Source organism: Numenius arquata, chromosome 1, assembly GCF_964106895.1.
Source record: "Numenius arquata chromosome 1, bNumArq3.hap1.1, whole genome shotgun sequence".
Classification (NCBI taxonomy): Eukaryota; Metazoa; Chordata; class Aves; order Charadriiformes; family Scolopacidae; genus Numenius; species Numenius arquata.
Window position 1 is genome coordinate 74,330,443 of NC_133576.1, and position 13,035 is coordinate 74,343,477.

The 13,035-nt window shown below is 43.3% G+C and overlaps 1 protein-coding gene across 1 annotated transcript in view; it reads left to right on the forward strand.

The window, feature by feature from the left end:
* SH3RF3 (SH3 domain containing ring finger 3) overlaps window positions 1–13,035 on the forward strand; it is a 250,917-nt gene that overhangs the window by 155,211 nt on the left and 82,671 nt on the right. The window contains exons 2-3 of the mRNA XM_074145535.1: window positions 3,269–3,544; window positions 10,779–10,874. Of these exons, the coding sequence (XP_074001636.1) occupies window positions 3,269–3,544; window positions 10,779–10,874 (372 nt within the window). The remainder of the gene's footprint in view (window positions 1–3,268; window positions 3,545–10,778; window positions 10,875–13,035) is intronic.

Consider the following 13,035-nt stretch of genomic DNA (forward strand, 5'->3'; position numbering starts at 1 on the left):
AGTTTTGCATAGGTAATGCAATCTATGCCTTACCTAAGGAGTTTAATGGTATCATAGGCTTAATCTTTAAAATGCTGGGGAGGAGGGGGAAGCTTTGGTGTCAAGGGAAATAACGATCCTGGCAGAGAGAAAAATATCAGTAGGATGCTGCCACTGATTTGGCAGAGACTGTTTGATGCATGCTTTGTTAGCTGGCTGTTGATTTTCTTTTCTGGTTTTATGCTTCTTTTTGTTATGTTTGAAGGTACTTCCAAAATACCGGTCTTTAACTAGGTGCCTTCATTCAGATACAGCAAAATCCAAAAGAGTACAGAGAAAAAAAGAGGAACCATAAATCGGTAATGAGAAAACCGAGAGCTGGGGACACATCTGAATGAAATTAAATCCCCGTCCAGACAACACGGATAGTGCTCTGTAGAGCTGTGCCTGGTTGATTGCCTCCTTCACCGTATGCTGTAGGCAAGAGGACCTGTTGCATATGCTCTCCAAGACAGGCACAGCTACTAAAGCCCTTCCTAATAAAATGAGTGACTTAGCGCCTGTGTGTGAAGGTGCACTCAAGAAACTTACTTTTTGAACAGCGTGGTATCTGCCTGCCGCAGCAACCATCTGGCACCCAGAAGCAGCCGGAGGAGGTTGCGCTGGCAGGCAGCGGACTGGTGCTTCTCCTCCTCCTTCTGCCAAAAGATGCAGGTGTAAGAGCATAAAACCTGCCCTACCAGAGCGGGTCCATTTAATGTACCCATCGAGATCGACAAATGCCTCTGCTTGTTGCTTTAAGAAATACCGTAAAAAGTCACCCCAGCATCTCATTTTCTGGCTGGAGTTGGGAAATGGAGTGTTTCTGCTGGGCCGCTCCACCTTCTCCCTGCAGAAAGCATCCGAGTGCTATTCTTATGCACAGGAATATCATCCAGGAGTACAGGCTTAAGAAACACCCTGGGGAATACCAGGGTGTTTTATTAAACATGCCTTTACTTTTTCATTGTCCCTGTAGGACACCCCATTGACTGCCAGAGTACAGAGCGGGGAACAGAGTACTTGTAGGCATATATATGCAACACAGAACTATGTCATTTTTTAAAAAACATCTCTGAAAAAAAGACTGTTATGAAAGGTTGACTTTACAGCACCCCGTAAACATCCCCTGTGGTATGTGCTGCTACATATTTGCACTGAGGCCTGCAAGTTGACTTGTAGCTCAAGCTAAATAAAATTTAAAACGGCAGAGGATAATACAGCCAAGCACCTTTTCTCCCTCAGAATGGGTTAAAGAGCGATTACAGGACCAAAGCGACAGCAGTGTCCAACACAGTTAGCCCCTGCTCTGTGGGATTCAGCAAGAAGCGGGGAGCAAGTATCCAGGGAGGGCAAGGGCAAGGGCTGTGTAAACTGGTATTTTCACCCAAAAAACTGTTCATGTGATTGCAGCCTGGGTGAGAGAATCTTGCACCAGCCCAAAGTGAACTCTGTGAAGAATTCTTCACAATCAAGTAGTTTCAATCTAATCATAGAATCATAGAATCCTCTGGGGCGGAGGGGACCTTCAAAGGTCATCTAGTCCGACCCCCCCTGCAGTCAGCGGAGACACCCCCAACTAGACCAGGTTGCCCAGGGCCTCATTGAGCCTTACCTTGAATGTCTCCAGGGAAGGGGCCTCAACCACCTCCCTGGGCAACCTGTTCCAGTGTTCCACCACCCTCATGGTAAAGAACTTATTCCTAATGTCTAATCTAAATCTGCTTTTTTCCAGTTTAAAGCCATTACCCCTTGTTCTGTCATTGCCGGCCTTTGTAAACAGACCCTCCCCAGCCTTCCTGTAGGCCCCCTTCAGGTACTGGAAGGCTGCTATTAGGTCTCCCCGGAGCCTCCTCTTCTCCAGGCTGAACAACCCCAGCTCCCTCAGCCAGTCCTCGTAGCAGAGGTGCTCCAACCCCCTGATCATTTTTGTGGCCCTCCTCTGGACCCTCTCTATCAGATCCATGTCTTTCTTATATTGAGGGCTCCAGACCTGCACACAGTACTCCAGGTGAGGTCTCACCAGAGCAGTGTAAAGTGGCAGAATCACCTCTCTGGATCTGCTGGCAACACATCTCTTGATGCAGCCCAGGATGTGATTGGCCTTCTGGGCTGCAAGTGCACATTGCCTGCTCATGTCCAGCTTTTCATCCATCAGCACCCCCAAGTCCCTTTCCTCAGGGCTGCTTTCTAATACCTCATCCCCCAGTCTGTATTGATAGCGAGGATTGTTCCGGCCCAGGTGCATAACTCTGCACTTGCTCTTGTTGAACCTCATGAGGTTTACTTGAGCCCACCTCTCCAGCCTGTCCAGGTCCCTCTGGATGACATCCTGTCCCTCTGGTGTATCGACAAGACCACACAACTTGGTGTCGTCCGCAAACTTGCTGATGGTGGACTCCATCCCTCTGTCTATATAGTTGATAACAATTTTGAACAGTAATAGGTTTCTCTTTTCTATCACGCCAAATGATTAACTTTTAAGGTTTTTTTTTTGCTCTTGTGCTGTGATTTTTTTAAAGTTTGTTTCTTTCTTTTAATGAGAGTGAAAGCCTCAGAGCTCTTTTTAGTTCTAAAAGCAAGATTTGAGGCATTCTGCCTATTCTGCTTTTCCACAGGGACATTAATTCATAAGCAACAAAGAACATTATAACTGTTTACAGTAGCCTTCAGTGAGCAGCATGAGGCTTGGGAATTTTAAATAGTGAGAGTATTTGGTTACAGAATCAAAAGCTAAACTAAAAGCTTCAAACTCAAAAATGTTTGGAGTTGCTCAAACAAATGCAATGAAAAATTTTCAACTTGCCAACTTTTAGAACCATGTGAATCTTCAAGCTTGTTTTGTTTTGTTTATCTTCTGAGCCTCAGAAACCAAAGCAACCCTGAAGGTCAAAATGTCTAATATTTTACCTTTACATGTGTCAAGTTTTACTCGTTTAAACACATAGTCCTGCTTACATAGGACATTTTGCAAATTAACAGATGCTACTTGATGGTGTAAGAGGTACCATGGCTTTCAGCTGAGCTTCAGGAGAACTGCAGTGCCTCCTCTGACATAACGGTCTTACCCTCACAAGCATCCTAGTTTTCCTGTAAGATGCAGGGTGCAGTGTTATGTATCAGTCAGCTGCAGTCATTGGGATAATTCGGTCATGGATGAGCAGTTTGTTTCTAGCTGAAAGTAACTTTAAGAAGGAAATTGGTGCTGGCTTGAGTTTCCTTAAAGGTGTTGCCTATTTTGTTTCCCCAGTGTGTTTCTCAGCTTCCCTACGGCAAAGCCCTCTACACGTATGAAGGAAAAGAGCCTGGTGACCTCAAGTTTAACAAGGGGGACATCATCATACTGCGGCGGAAGGTGGACGAGAACTGGTACTATGGGGAGCTCAATGGGAACCACGGCTTCTTCCCCGCCAGCTACATCCAGTGTATCAAGCCCCTCCCGCAAGCTCCACCTCAGGGCAAAGCACTTTATGACTTTGAAATAAAGGATAAAGATCAAGACAAGGATTGCCTGACCTTCACCAAGGTAGGGAAATAGGTTTGGGTTTTGTAAAAAAAAAATAAAAAAATAAAAAATGTTTAGAAAGCTGCTTCTGTAGGGACTGATGGGGCATGTGGGGTGCTGACAGCTGAGCCTGGAGTACAGTGGTGCTGGGACCAGTGGGACATCTGTACAGCCTCCCCAGTCAGCTCTGCCCAGGGACACCCTCCACTCCATTTGTTTCTTTCAATTGGTTTAATGTATGAGAAAATTAAAGCCCTTTACCTCAGGCAGCCAAGTGGGGACAGGCTGAAGGGGCTGAATTTCCTTTATTAAGTGGAACGTCCCCTCATGTAATGTGCTGAAGGACATTGGTTTCTCCCAACTTGTAAATCCTCCTCCCTGCAGAGGCAGAGCCTGCCTGATGGACCTGCAATGTCCCACACACCAACTGTGCTGCAGGACTGGGTGGGTGCAAAGCCTCCCCTGGGGACAAGCCCCGTGTTAGCATCGTTGGGAATTTGCTCCCATTTGGTCTAAAGGAATCATAGAATCATAGAATGGTTTGGGTTGGAAGGGACCTTAAAGATCATAGAGTTCCAACCTCCCTGCCATGGGCAGGGACACCTCCCACTAGACCAGGTTGCTCAAAGCCGGATCCAGGCTGGCCTTGAACACCTCCAGGGATGGGACATCCACAGCTTCTCTGGGCAACCTGTTCCAGTACCTAGAGAAGGCAGAGAGATAGCTCATGCCATTTACAGCAAGGTTGGTATAAAGCCAGTGAGGCTCAACAAGTAGAACTGGCTACACACTTTCTGAGAACATTCTTCTGTCTGAAAAGCATACATTCCATCTGCATTGAAACGTTCTGCAAGAACGACTCAATTTCAGAAAAAATCTAATGGAAATGTGTCTTTTAATGTTCCTATTTGAATGAGATGTTCCAATGTTTTAAAATGCCATTCAGCTTCAAAACATATATTGCATCATGCCATATACCAAATAGTAGTTGAAATACACTATTGTCATATATCACGGTATTTCCTATTTTAAGAACACAAAGACATTAAAAAGCAGACATTTTAAAAAAAGTCTTTGTGTTCTTAAAACCAAAAATGTTTAATAAATTCCATTTGGAATGAGAGAAAACTGAGATACTGCAATTTCCTTTGGATTTAAAATGTCACGTTTTTCTTTTCTCCCCCACCTCCCCACCTGCTTTCTGTCTCCCCTTCCCCTCCCTAGCAATTTGTGTTGACCTTAGATGGGCTTCACGGATATCAAGAAACCCACTGTAAAAAAAAGCATATCCCCTAATGTGAATTTATGGCACTGAATGCCATGGAGAACCTGTTCAATGTCCTTTTCTGTTTTATTTCAGCTGTCTGTGGTTGTTATAGTATCACATAAAGTAATAACAGTTATGCTGGAAATGAATATGAAATAGATGATAAAAATATCCTTTGCTAGGATTTTACTGACCTCCTCTTTTGAGGCTACTTATTATAGCTGAATGAATTATTTGCAGCATATAATTTTCTTGCCGAATGTAACATCTTTTTCACTAGTGCGACTTTTCTCAGCAGAATGCAATTTCCTAGAATGTATACTTTCTCATATTTATTTAACAAAAGATTTGTAAGCACTTTTGCTCTATATCAAGCAAAGTGTTTGATTGCAAACACTGCAAACCCTGCGACTACCCAGCCTCCCTGGAGCTGTGAATCTCTGCAAGAAAGCGGGCTGCTTAGTGAGAAGCAGCAGCCATGCACAAATAGAAAGTTAGCCAGAAGTCACCTTTGAGATCCTCTCAGTAAATATATATTTGCTGGCGCGTTGTTTTCCTCACTGCTTGCCTAGAGTTACAATGGTGATTTTTCTGAGAAGCAGACTTCCTTGGCCACTTAAGGTATTCATTGCTTTCTCAATCTAAGAAACTTAATAGGTATGGTAGGCAGTTGTAGCCTTCTTTGTTAGAACAGGTCCTTGCCCAGACACTTTTGTATTTGATATATTTGGTGCTATATATTAGTATACCTCCCTTACAATAACTGTCTTTGTACACTGATAGTTCTCATTTTCTCGGCTGTCCAATGTCATTCTCGCATGGAGCATTTCTTTCTGCTGTATAGCTCAACTCTCAATCCCTCAATTTTCCTTCTTTTTTTACCCCTTGTGTTACTGTCTGCATCCTTTTATCCCTGATGACTGTGTTTTCCCCAAGGGGGTTTGGTTTCTCTTCTACTGCTATTTTCTCCTTTAGCTCCTTCCACTACATGCACTGTCACCTTGTAACTGTTTTTATGTCTTGCCTATTGTTCTCCCTGACAGTGAATAATCTATTTTTCATCTCAGGACTTTACCATCATGTTTTCATCAGTTTTCTCAATGCTAATTTTAGCTGTCACCTGCACTGATGAAGGTTCCTGTTTAGCCCAGATTTTAGATCATCTGCTGATTCAGTCAGTTCCTCTGCACAGAGTTAAGAGCCCTGCGTTGCTGTAGATGTGATTTGTCACTCGGAGCAATATTCATCATTTGAATGTCTCAGTTTGCATCTGAAGATGCTGGACCTGATCTCAATTTCATATAAGCTCTTTGTTCTTCCCTCAGCTAGAGGGATTGCATTGGCATACCATTTATACAAACTGGTATAACCTGTTTGTGTCCTGCAATGCATTTAATGCTACCAGACACTTATAATGGGATTTTCCTTACAAACATACAATTAAGAAGAGTTTTGCTCTGAAGAGGAACTACAAGAAGAGAAACCAAGCATAGGGAGTGTATCACTATGTTTTGTTCCTCTTTTGCTGGGCTTTGCTTTTTCCCAGGCCCTGTGTTGTGATGCATTCAGCATATCTGTTGGTGCAGTAAAAGACAACAAAGGAAGGATATTTGGGTTTTCCTCTTACTAGTTTTTCTGGTTTGTTTTTTTTTTTTTTTTTTTTTTTCAAAATTAAAATGTCCTGTTGTTCCAGAGGTGAATTGCAAGGAAATGAAGTCTGCTTTACACTGATCTTCATGAGCAGTGCTGCAGGGGGGTTCTGCCATTTACCCATTTTCATCTCCTGATGACACACTCTCCAGATAAAAGGCCAAAGATAAATCAAATGTAATAATTTTGTATCTGTAAGTATAAAACTATGAAGGACAGAGAAACCCCATTCTTCTGTATCCAGTGCAACAAACAAAGCTCTAACCTGTTGTTCTCGTACACCAAGTGGACTGCTTCCCTTAACTCCTCCTCCCAAAGTAGCCATATATAGAGGTATAGGGACCCACCACTGTTGCCTCCTCTGCAGTGACTACAAGAAGATAAAGCATCCCAGATCTGTGACTTAACATATTTTTCCTCAGTGTTTGGTAGTGATCAGCCAGATCAGTCAGTTAGCAGTTGTTTTGCTCTCTGTGATGACGGCTTCCAGCATTGTCTCAGCTTTGCACCAGTTTCACTTCAGTAGCTTCCGAAGTCTTAATCCTGGTGTTCACTATCCTGGTTGAAATTGCCGTGTGGCCTACAGAGTCCCATTGCATGCCCTTGAGGTATACTCATTCAACTCAGATTTCTAATGTCTTCTTATGTGATACTCCAGTTGAGCCTGGGCTCTTGCTGTCTCTGTTTTAAAAAATAACCCATCCTCCTTTGGGCTATGCGCTCTCTGGTACAAGCCTTGCTCAAGAGGCCACTGTTTTCAGCTATGGAGTAATTGCATTGCTGTCTATTTGCGTAGTTACTCCAGCTTCAGACCAAGTCCAAATCCGGCCCACACTTTTGTTTTGGTGTTTGGCCATCCTTCGCATGCATGAGTTCATGTGGCCCTTTGAAGGCTGAGTCCCTTTGAAAGCAGATGAGCCTCAAACCTGTCAAGGTAACATCAACTGTTTCCCATGCTTTATTGCTCGTCACATTTTTAATCTCTTCAACTATTTCCTTCATTTTCCAACACTTTGTTCCCAGCCGAGAACAGCATTTAACAAATGTGCCAATCTTGGTGCCATCACATCCAATACTGATTCCCGGCTGGGGAGCAGTATCCCAGCCCCTTCACGCTCGACTCCAGCGGCATTTGCTGTTCACAGAGGGACTGTCCTGGCCGTAGCCAGCGATTGGGATTCTCATGCCAGCTGGCAAGTGTCGGTAGCGGGGGCACCAAACACTACACGGTGCCATCCTTCCATCACTGAGATCTCCCCAGTGCTCTAGATGGAGTTGTTATCTCTGCAGAATAGCGAGCGCATCTGCTTTGCATTGCTTCGTTAATGGCCGTTAATGACTAGAGTAAAAATCAGGCAGTGAATCATGACTGTTATTGGACACAGTTCTGTGCTGTTTTCTCAGCAAAAGGGTTCATTTCTCCATCAATCAGATTGCTTTTTATGTGATTTATCTTTGACTTCCTTTCTGATAATGGTTATAAACTGGAACTGCAGGTCCCACGTGTCTGTTGCAAGGCTGCCCGGTCCTGGTGAATAGAGAGAGAGACTTGAGCAAGTAGGAGAGAGCAAATAATTACAGACTTTAGAAACAGGCATAAAAAAAGCACAAGGTATCTTTGTCGAACTACAATGGATACCATTGGCTTTTGAAATGAGATTTGAGGCTTGGATTCCTTTATGCTGCCTGGAAATCAATTTAGTACATGTGAAACAGTGAAGTTCAGAAAGTTGAAGTGGTATGCCAAGAGATCTGTGGCTCTTTACTATTCATGATCCTTTTGGGAACCTTTCTAGGAATTTATAAGTAGCATGGCTATCCAACTAATTTAAGGTACTAAAATAGTTCATGTTGAAGCTTTCACCAGCCCAGTGTATAGAATGATGTCGTGGGCTGTGAATTCAAAGAAACTTTCTATTAATAAGGAATTTCAAAAGATGTTTTGGGATTTGCTGTAATTCCTGGAGATTTTCAACACCCTTCTGAAAATTAATTCTGTAATGTAAAGCATTCTCAAGGATTTGCACATTGCTCTCCCACAAAGATATGCATTTTGAATGTCAGCATATCTTGGGATGTGCAGCTATCTGGTTTTCTCATATATATGACCGCATTCTGTGGCCAGACCTGACAGGACCAAACTAAGATCAGTATATGGAAGGGCTTCCAGATTTCGTAGGTCTGTAGAAAGTAAAGTTAGAAGGGATCTTCAAAGCTCACTTGTTCCCTGTCCCATCCTCAAGTAGGATCAACACAGGACAAACCTTTCTTGCCAGGTGCCTGTCCAACCTGATCCAGGGATGCGATTGCATGGTACCTCTAACAAAATCTAGTTTAATGCTTCTAGGGTTTTACAGTTAATTTTTTTTTCTTAAATTCTTATCTTACGTATATATATATGCAACTATATACGTACACATATATTTACACATGCATATGCATATGTATGCACATACACACATAAAATTATATATGTATACATAAACATAATGAAAGTGTAGACCCATTACATTTTGGGTTTTTTAAAAGTCTTTTAAGAAAATAGCTAAACAAATATAGAAAGTAGGAACACTCATATCAGGTTCTTGAAGTGGTGCAGTCTTTTATTTTCCTCATTTACTCCCTTTACCTAGATTCAAAATTTATGATAATCGGTCTTTTGTAAGAGCAAGTGGAAACTTTGCAGAGATGTATTACTGTCAGCTCTTTACACAGATCAAAAATGTTCCGTGCAGACAGGGCTTTGGAAGGGAATGCTATCTGTTTCTTCAGGAAATTAAATGCACAAATTCTTTTTGCATCCTTCCAGCTGTAATAAATAGCTGAAGGACTCAGTCTGTGGCTGTTTCTCTGAGCTTTCCCCTAATGGATCATTCAGATGAATAATTCAAAGGAAACATTTAAACTATTTTGAAGTGCATGTGTTCAAAATGCACATGTTCAAAAACTGCAAAGTACATCACATCCCTGTTCTGGTCATTTTCTATCCACGTAAATCCATGGTCTGAACATCCTGATCAGGAATTTGCGAGTTTTTTTCTGTGTGAGAAGTGTCTGCAAAAAACCAGCTCCCCTTGCCTGACCAGTTAACATAGATAGCTTGTTATTTGAGGGTGACAGACCATGTGTAGCTCTTATTTTCCTAAAGTGAGTGGTGGAAATAAAGTGAGAATGGCAGAGAACTGTCTCAGCTTTCTGGAGGAAGATGTTTCTTTTTTTTATATAAATTTCTGCACAGGAGCAGAGGAAGATCAGATGCTGTGAGAGAATGAATGGCAACTCAGCAAACTTCACAGTTTCTCTCAGCCCACTCCTTTTCTCTGACTGTAGGAGATGTGAGCATCCAGGTGGTCTCCTGCAAAGAGGGCTGCCTTCCCCAGCTGTTGTAGCCAGAGGAGCTGGCTCAAGACTGGATTTAGTATGACAACCTCAGCAGACAGTCCATTGACAAGTTGAGCAGCTCAGACAGGGAAAACACAGGGTTTAGTTCTGGTCACCTGAGCTTGTGTAATGACTGGTGTGTTCTAGGTTTGAACTCTGTCAAGACAAACCTTGAGCAGTATGAATCTTATTTGCACTTTGCTCAATCTCCTGTTTTATAACCACAAAAAAGTTCATCTTCAGTTGAGATTTTTTTAAGATGCCTTAGATTAACTACAATATTAAAATGCCATTAGTTTTAGAAAAGAAACTTGTATCTAAACAGAAGATGATCCAACAGTTGAACACAACTTTATGACATTATCCTTAGCTTATTAGCTGCTTCACACTTTCATCTCCTAATATACTTTTTTAAAAAGGAAAACTGACATTCCGTGCATCAGCAGTGTAGGCTAGTTGCTGAGTACCTCGTGCTGTACCTTTTGCTTCTTTCTGGAAGTGTTTCCAGGACTGCCTGTGCTCTACTGGTGCTTCCTTTTGAATTGTATTCTGGAGAAACCAAGTGCCACAATAGGTTCTCAATGCACAGGGCCGGCTTCATGCTAGAGGGTTTTCTCCTTTGGGTTAGAGGTGACCTCCTGGGTAAAACATTCTCCCTGTCCCTGCAGTGAAGCCAGGAGTCACCTATTTCCAGCCAATGTGCCCAGGCCCTTGGAGCTGATGGCAGCCAGCTTGAGCTGCACCTATCTGCAAGGTTCTCCAATGTACTTTGGATGGGATGCCTGGGGTAGGACACTGGGCCAGGGATGCTGCTGGCCTAGGATTCAGGGAACATTTTTACATGACTTATGGCCTTCTCTGTGTACTCTCTCCCTAAGCTGTCAAGTGGGTAACTAAAAACTGGCATCCTTCTACTAAAAAAATCCGATTATGTATTTTGTGTATCTCTGATTTTAGGATGAAATTTTGACGGTCATCAGGAGGGTAGATGACAACTGGGCAGAAGGAATGCTGGGTGACAAGATTGGCATTTTCCCTATCCTCTATGTTGAGGTAAGTTCATAACAAGTGGTGGTGGGTGCTTCTCTTGGTGTCTCGCAGGTTTTCTTGTGCCCACAAGGGCAAGATAACCTTGAAAACTCTTAAATGAGAAGGATAGATTATACCGGAATAACTGAATAGGGAATTTTTTCTTGCTGTCCCCTAAGGCACTGTGAGGATACACTCAGTTCAATTTAAGGTGGCCAGCAAAAAGGTATGCCCTGAACTACTGTTGAAGGCTTCCTGTGTAGCATTTCTGGTGTAATCTCCACAATACTTAGGGAAAATAGGGGAGGATGATTGCAGTTGGGGTATCTTGCACGCACCTGAGGAGAGGTGGGTGCTGCCGGTAGGTGGGGAGCAGTGGTGAGGGCTCAGCCATGTCCTGAAAGCACAGACCTTTGGAGGAGTGCTGCAGGTGTCCCCTGCCCCAGCAGGAGCTCGGGCAGCTCCACCCATGTGCCCAAGGTCCGTCATTCCCTGTGTGCCAGACCTGTCCTTGTCCTGAGCACTTTCCTGTAGTCATTTCTACAGGAGGCTTATTTCAGAGTAAATGCTGAGACCTCATATCCTCCAAGCAGACCCACTATGCCATCTTTTCCTATTGGTGTGCCCTCCTGCTGGTGCCCGTCCAGCTGGATGCAGTGAGCAGTGGTGGCCCCGCTGGAGATGCTCTGTTGTCCAGGTGCCACGTAGTGCCTTTGGGGAGCTTTTCTCCTTCATGGGTGAACCTGAGCTACAAAGAATAGATGGGCACCACATGTGTATATATTTCTCCAAGGTGCTGCCACCCTGCACCCCATACTCGGAGCAGTATTGCGCTGTCTCTGCTCCTGGGCGTAGGCTGGTGCCTCTCTCCAGAGTGAAGTGTCTCTTGCGCCCACAGAGGAGCCTGCCTAGCTGTGTGTGGCTCTGATGCCTGCCTCCAAAATTTCTTCTCCAGATTTCTGAGTTAATGATTTGAGACAAAATAGAGATAATTAGTGCCTGACTACCTAATTATTAACTCCAACAATGACCAATTTGGAATAAACCATCATTAATATACATTGCGTTCCCACAGTTGACAAGAACAATAATATTAAAACCAGAATGTGTAGGAGCCATTATTGGGAAACCAGCTGCCTTGCATAAGTTAATGACTAGTTTTCCTCTATTCTGAACGCGTAAGACATTTTCAGTTTGTTGTGATTAAATGAGAAAGCTGTGTTTCTCCCAGATTTCATCCTTTCCCCCTTCTCTTTCTTGTCCCTGGGGAATGCTGTGTTACTGTCCTGAACTTTGCTGCAGAAAGAGTGAATTGGGGACCTCTGCACAGCAGTCACCGTGTCACCCCACCACCTTTCCTCAGCAGGCTTCACCTGCAGGCTGTAAGTGCTTGCACTGCCTACACACCGAACAGCATCCCAATCCCTCTCCCACCCCAAGGCATCCGTTTTCCTTAATTACTGCTCTCGTAGGGTGAAGGGCTCGAAGCCTCAGAGGAGCAGCCTGTTGGGAACACATGCAATTTTGTCTCACTGTAGTTCTCCAAGTGCTAGCACGTCCTGGGTGCCCACAGAGGAGCAAGAGGTAACACTGTGCAGGGTCAGAACAGCAATGCTGGAAGTTTCTAAAGAGATGCAAACAGCCAGGCAGCCAGTGCCAAGGAAGAAGCATGCAGATAGGAATGTGTGTGCATATACATTCATACACAGACACATGCATATATAAAATAAATACAGCTATATACACTTATGCATATATTTGCATATGTATGCACAGGCTTATTTTTTATTTGTATAAATTTGAAATCACGAGGCTTGAAAGGCTTTTTAAAAGGAGATAGTTGGGTGCCATGAGCATAATACTAATGCCATGCTTTGTAAAGCTGAAGGGAAATGGTCCTCCAGACAGAAATATCAGCTGCCTATTTCATCCACGTCCTGGTGGATGGAGGTCTTGTTCTGAATATGAAATGAGCTTATGCAACTGTTGGAGTTATACAATTATGTCGCTCTTGCCAGCTTCACATGTTACTTTACATTAAAAATTAAGAGGAATCAGCAAGCCAAATCCCAAAGAAGTTTTGAAAATCTCAGTGCCAATGTTTATAAAATAAATCCATTAAACAAGTAGTACTTGAATCTAAAAACACTCCTTGAGTCTGTCCAAGTCCATTAAGTGGTTTTCA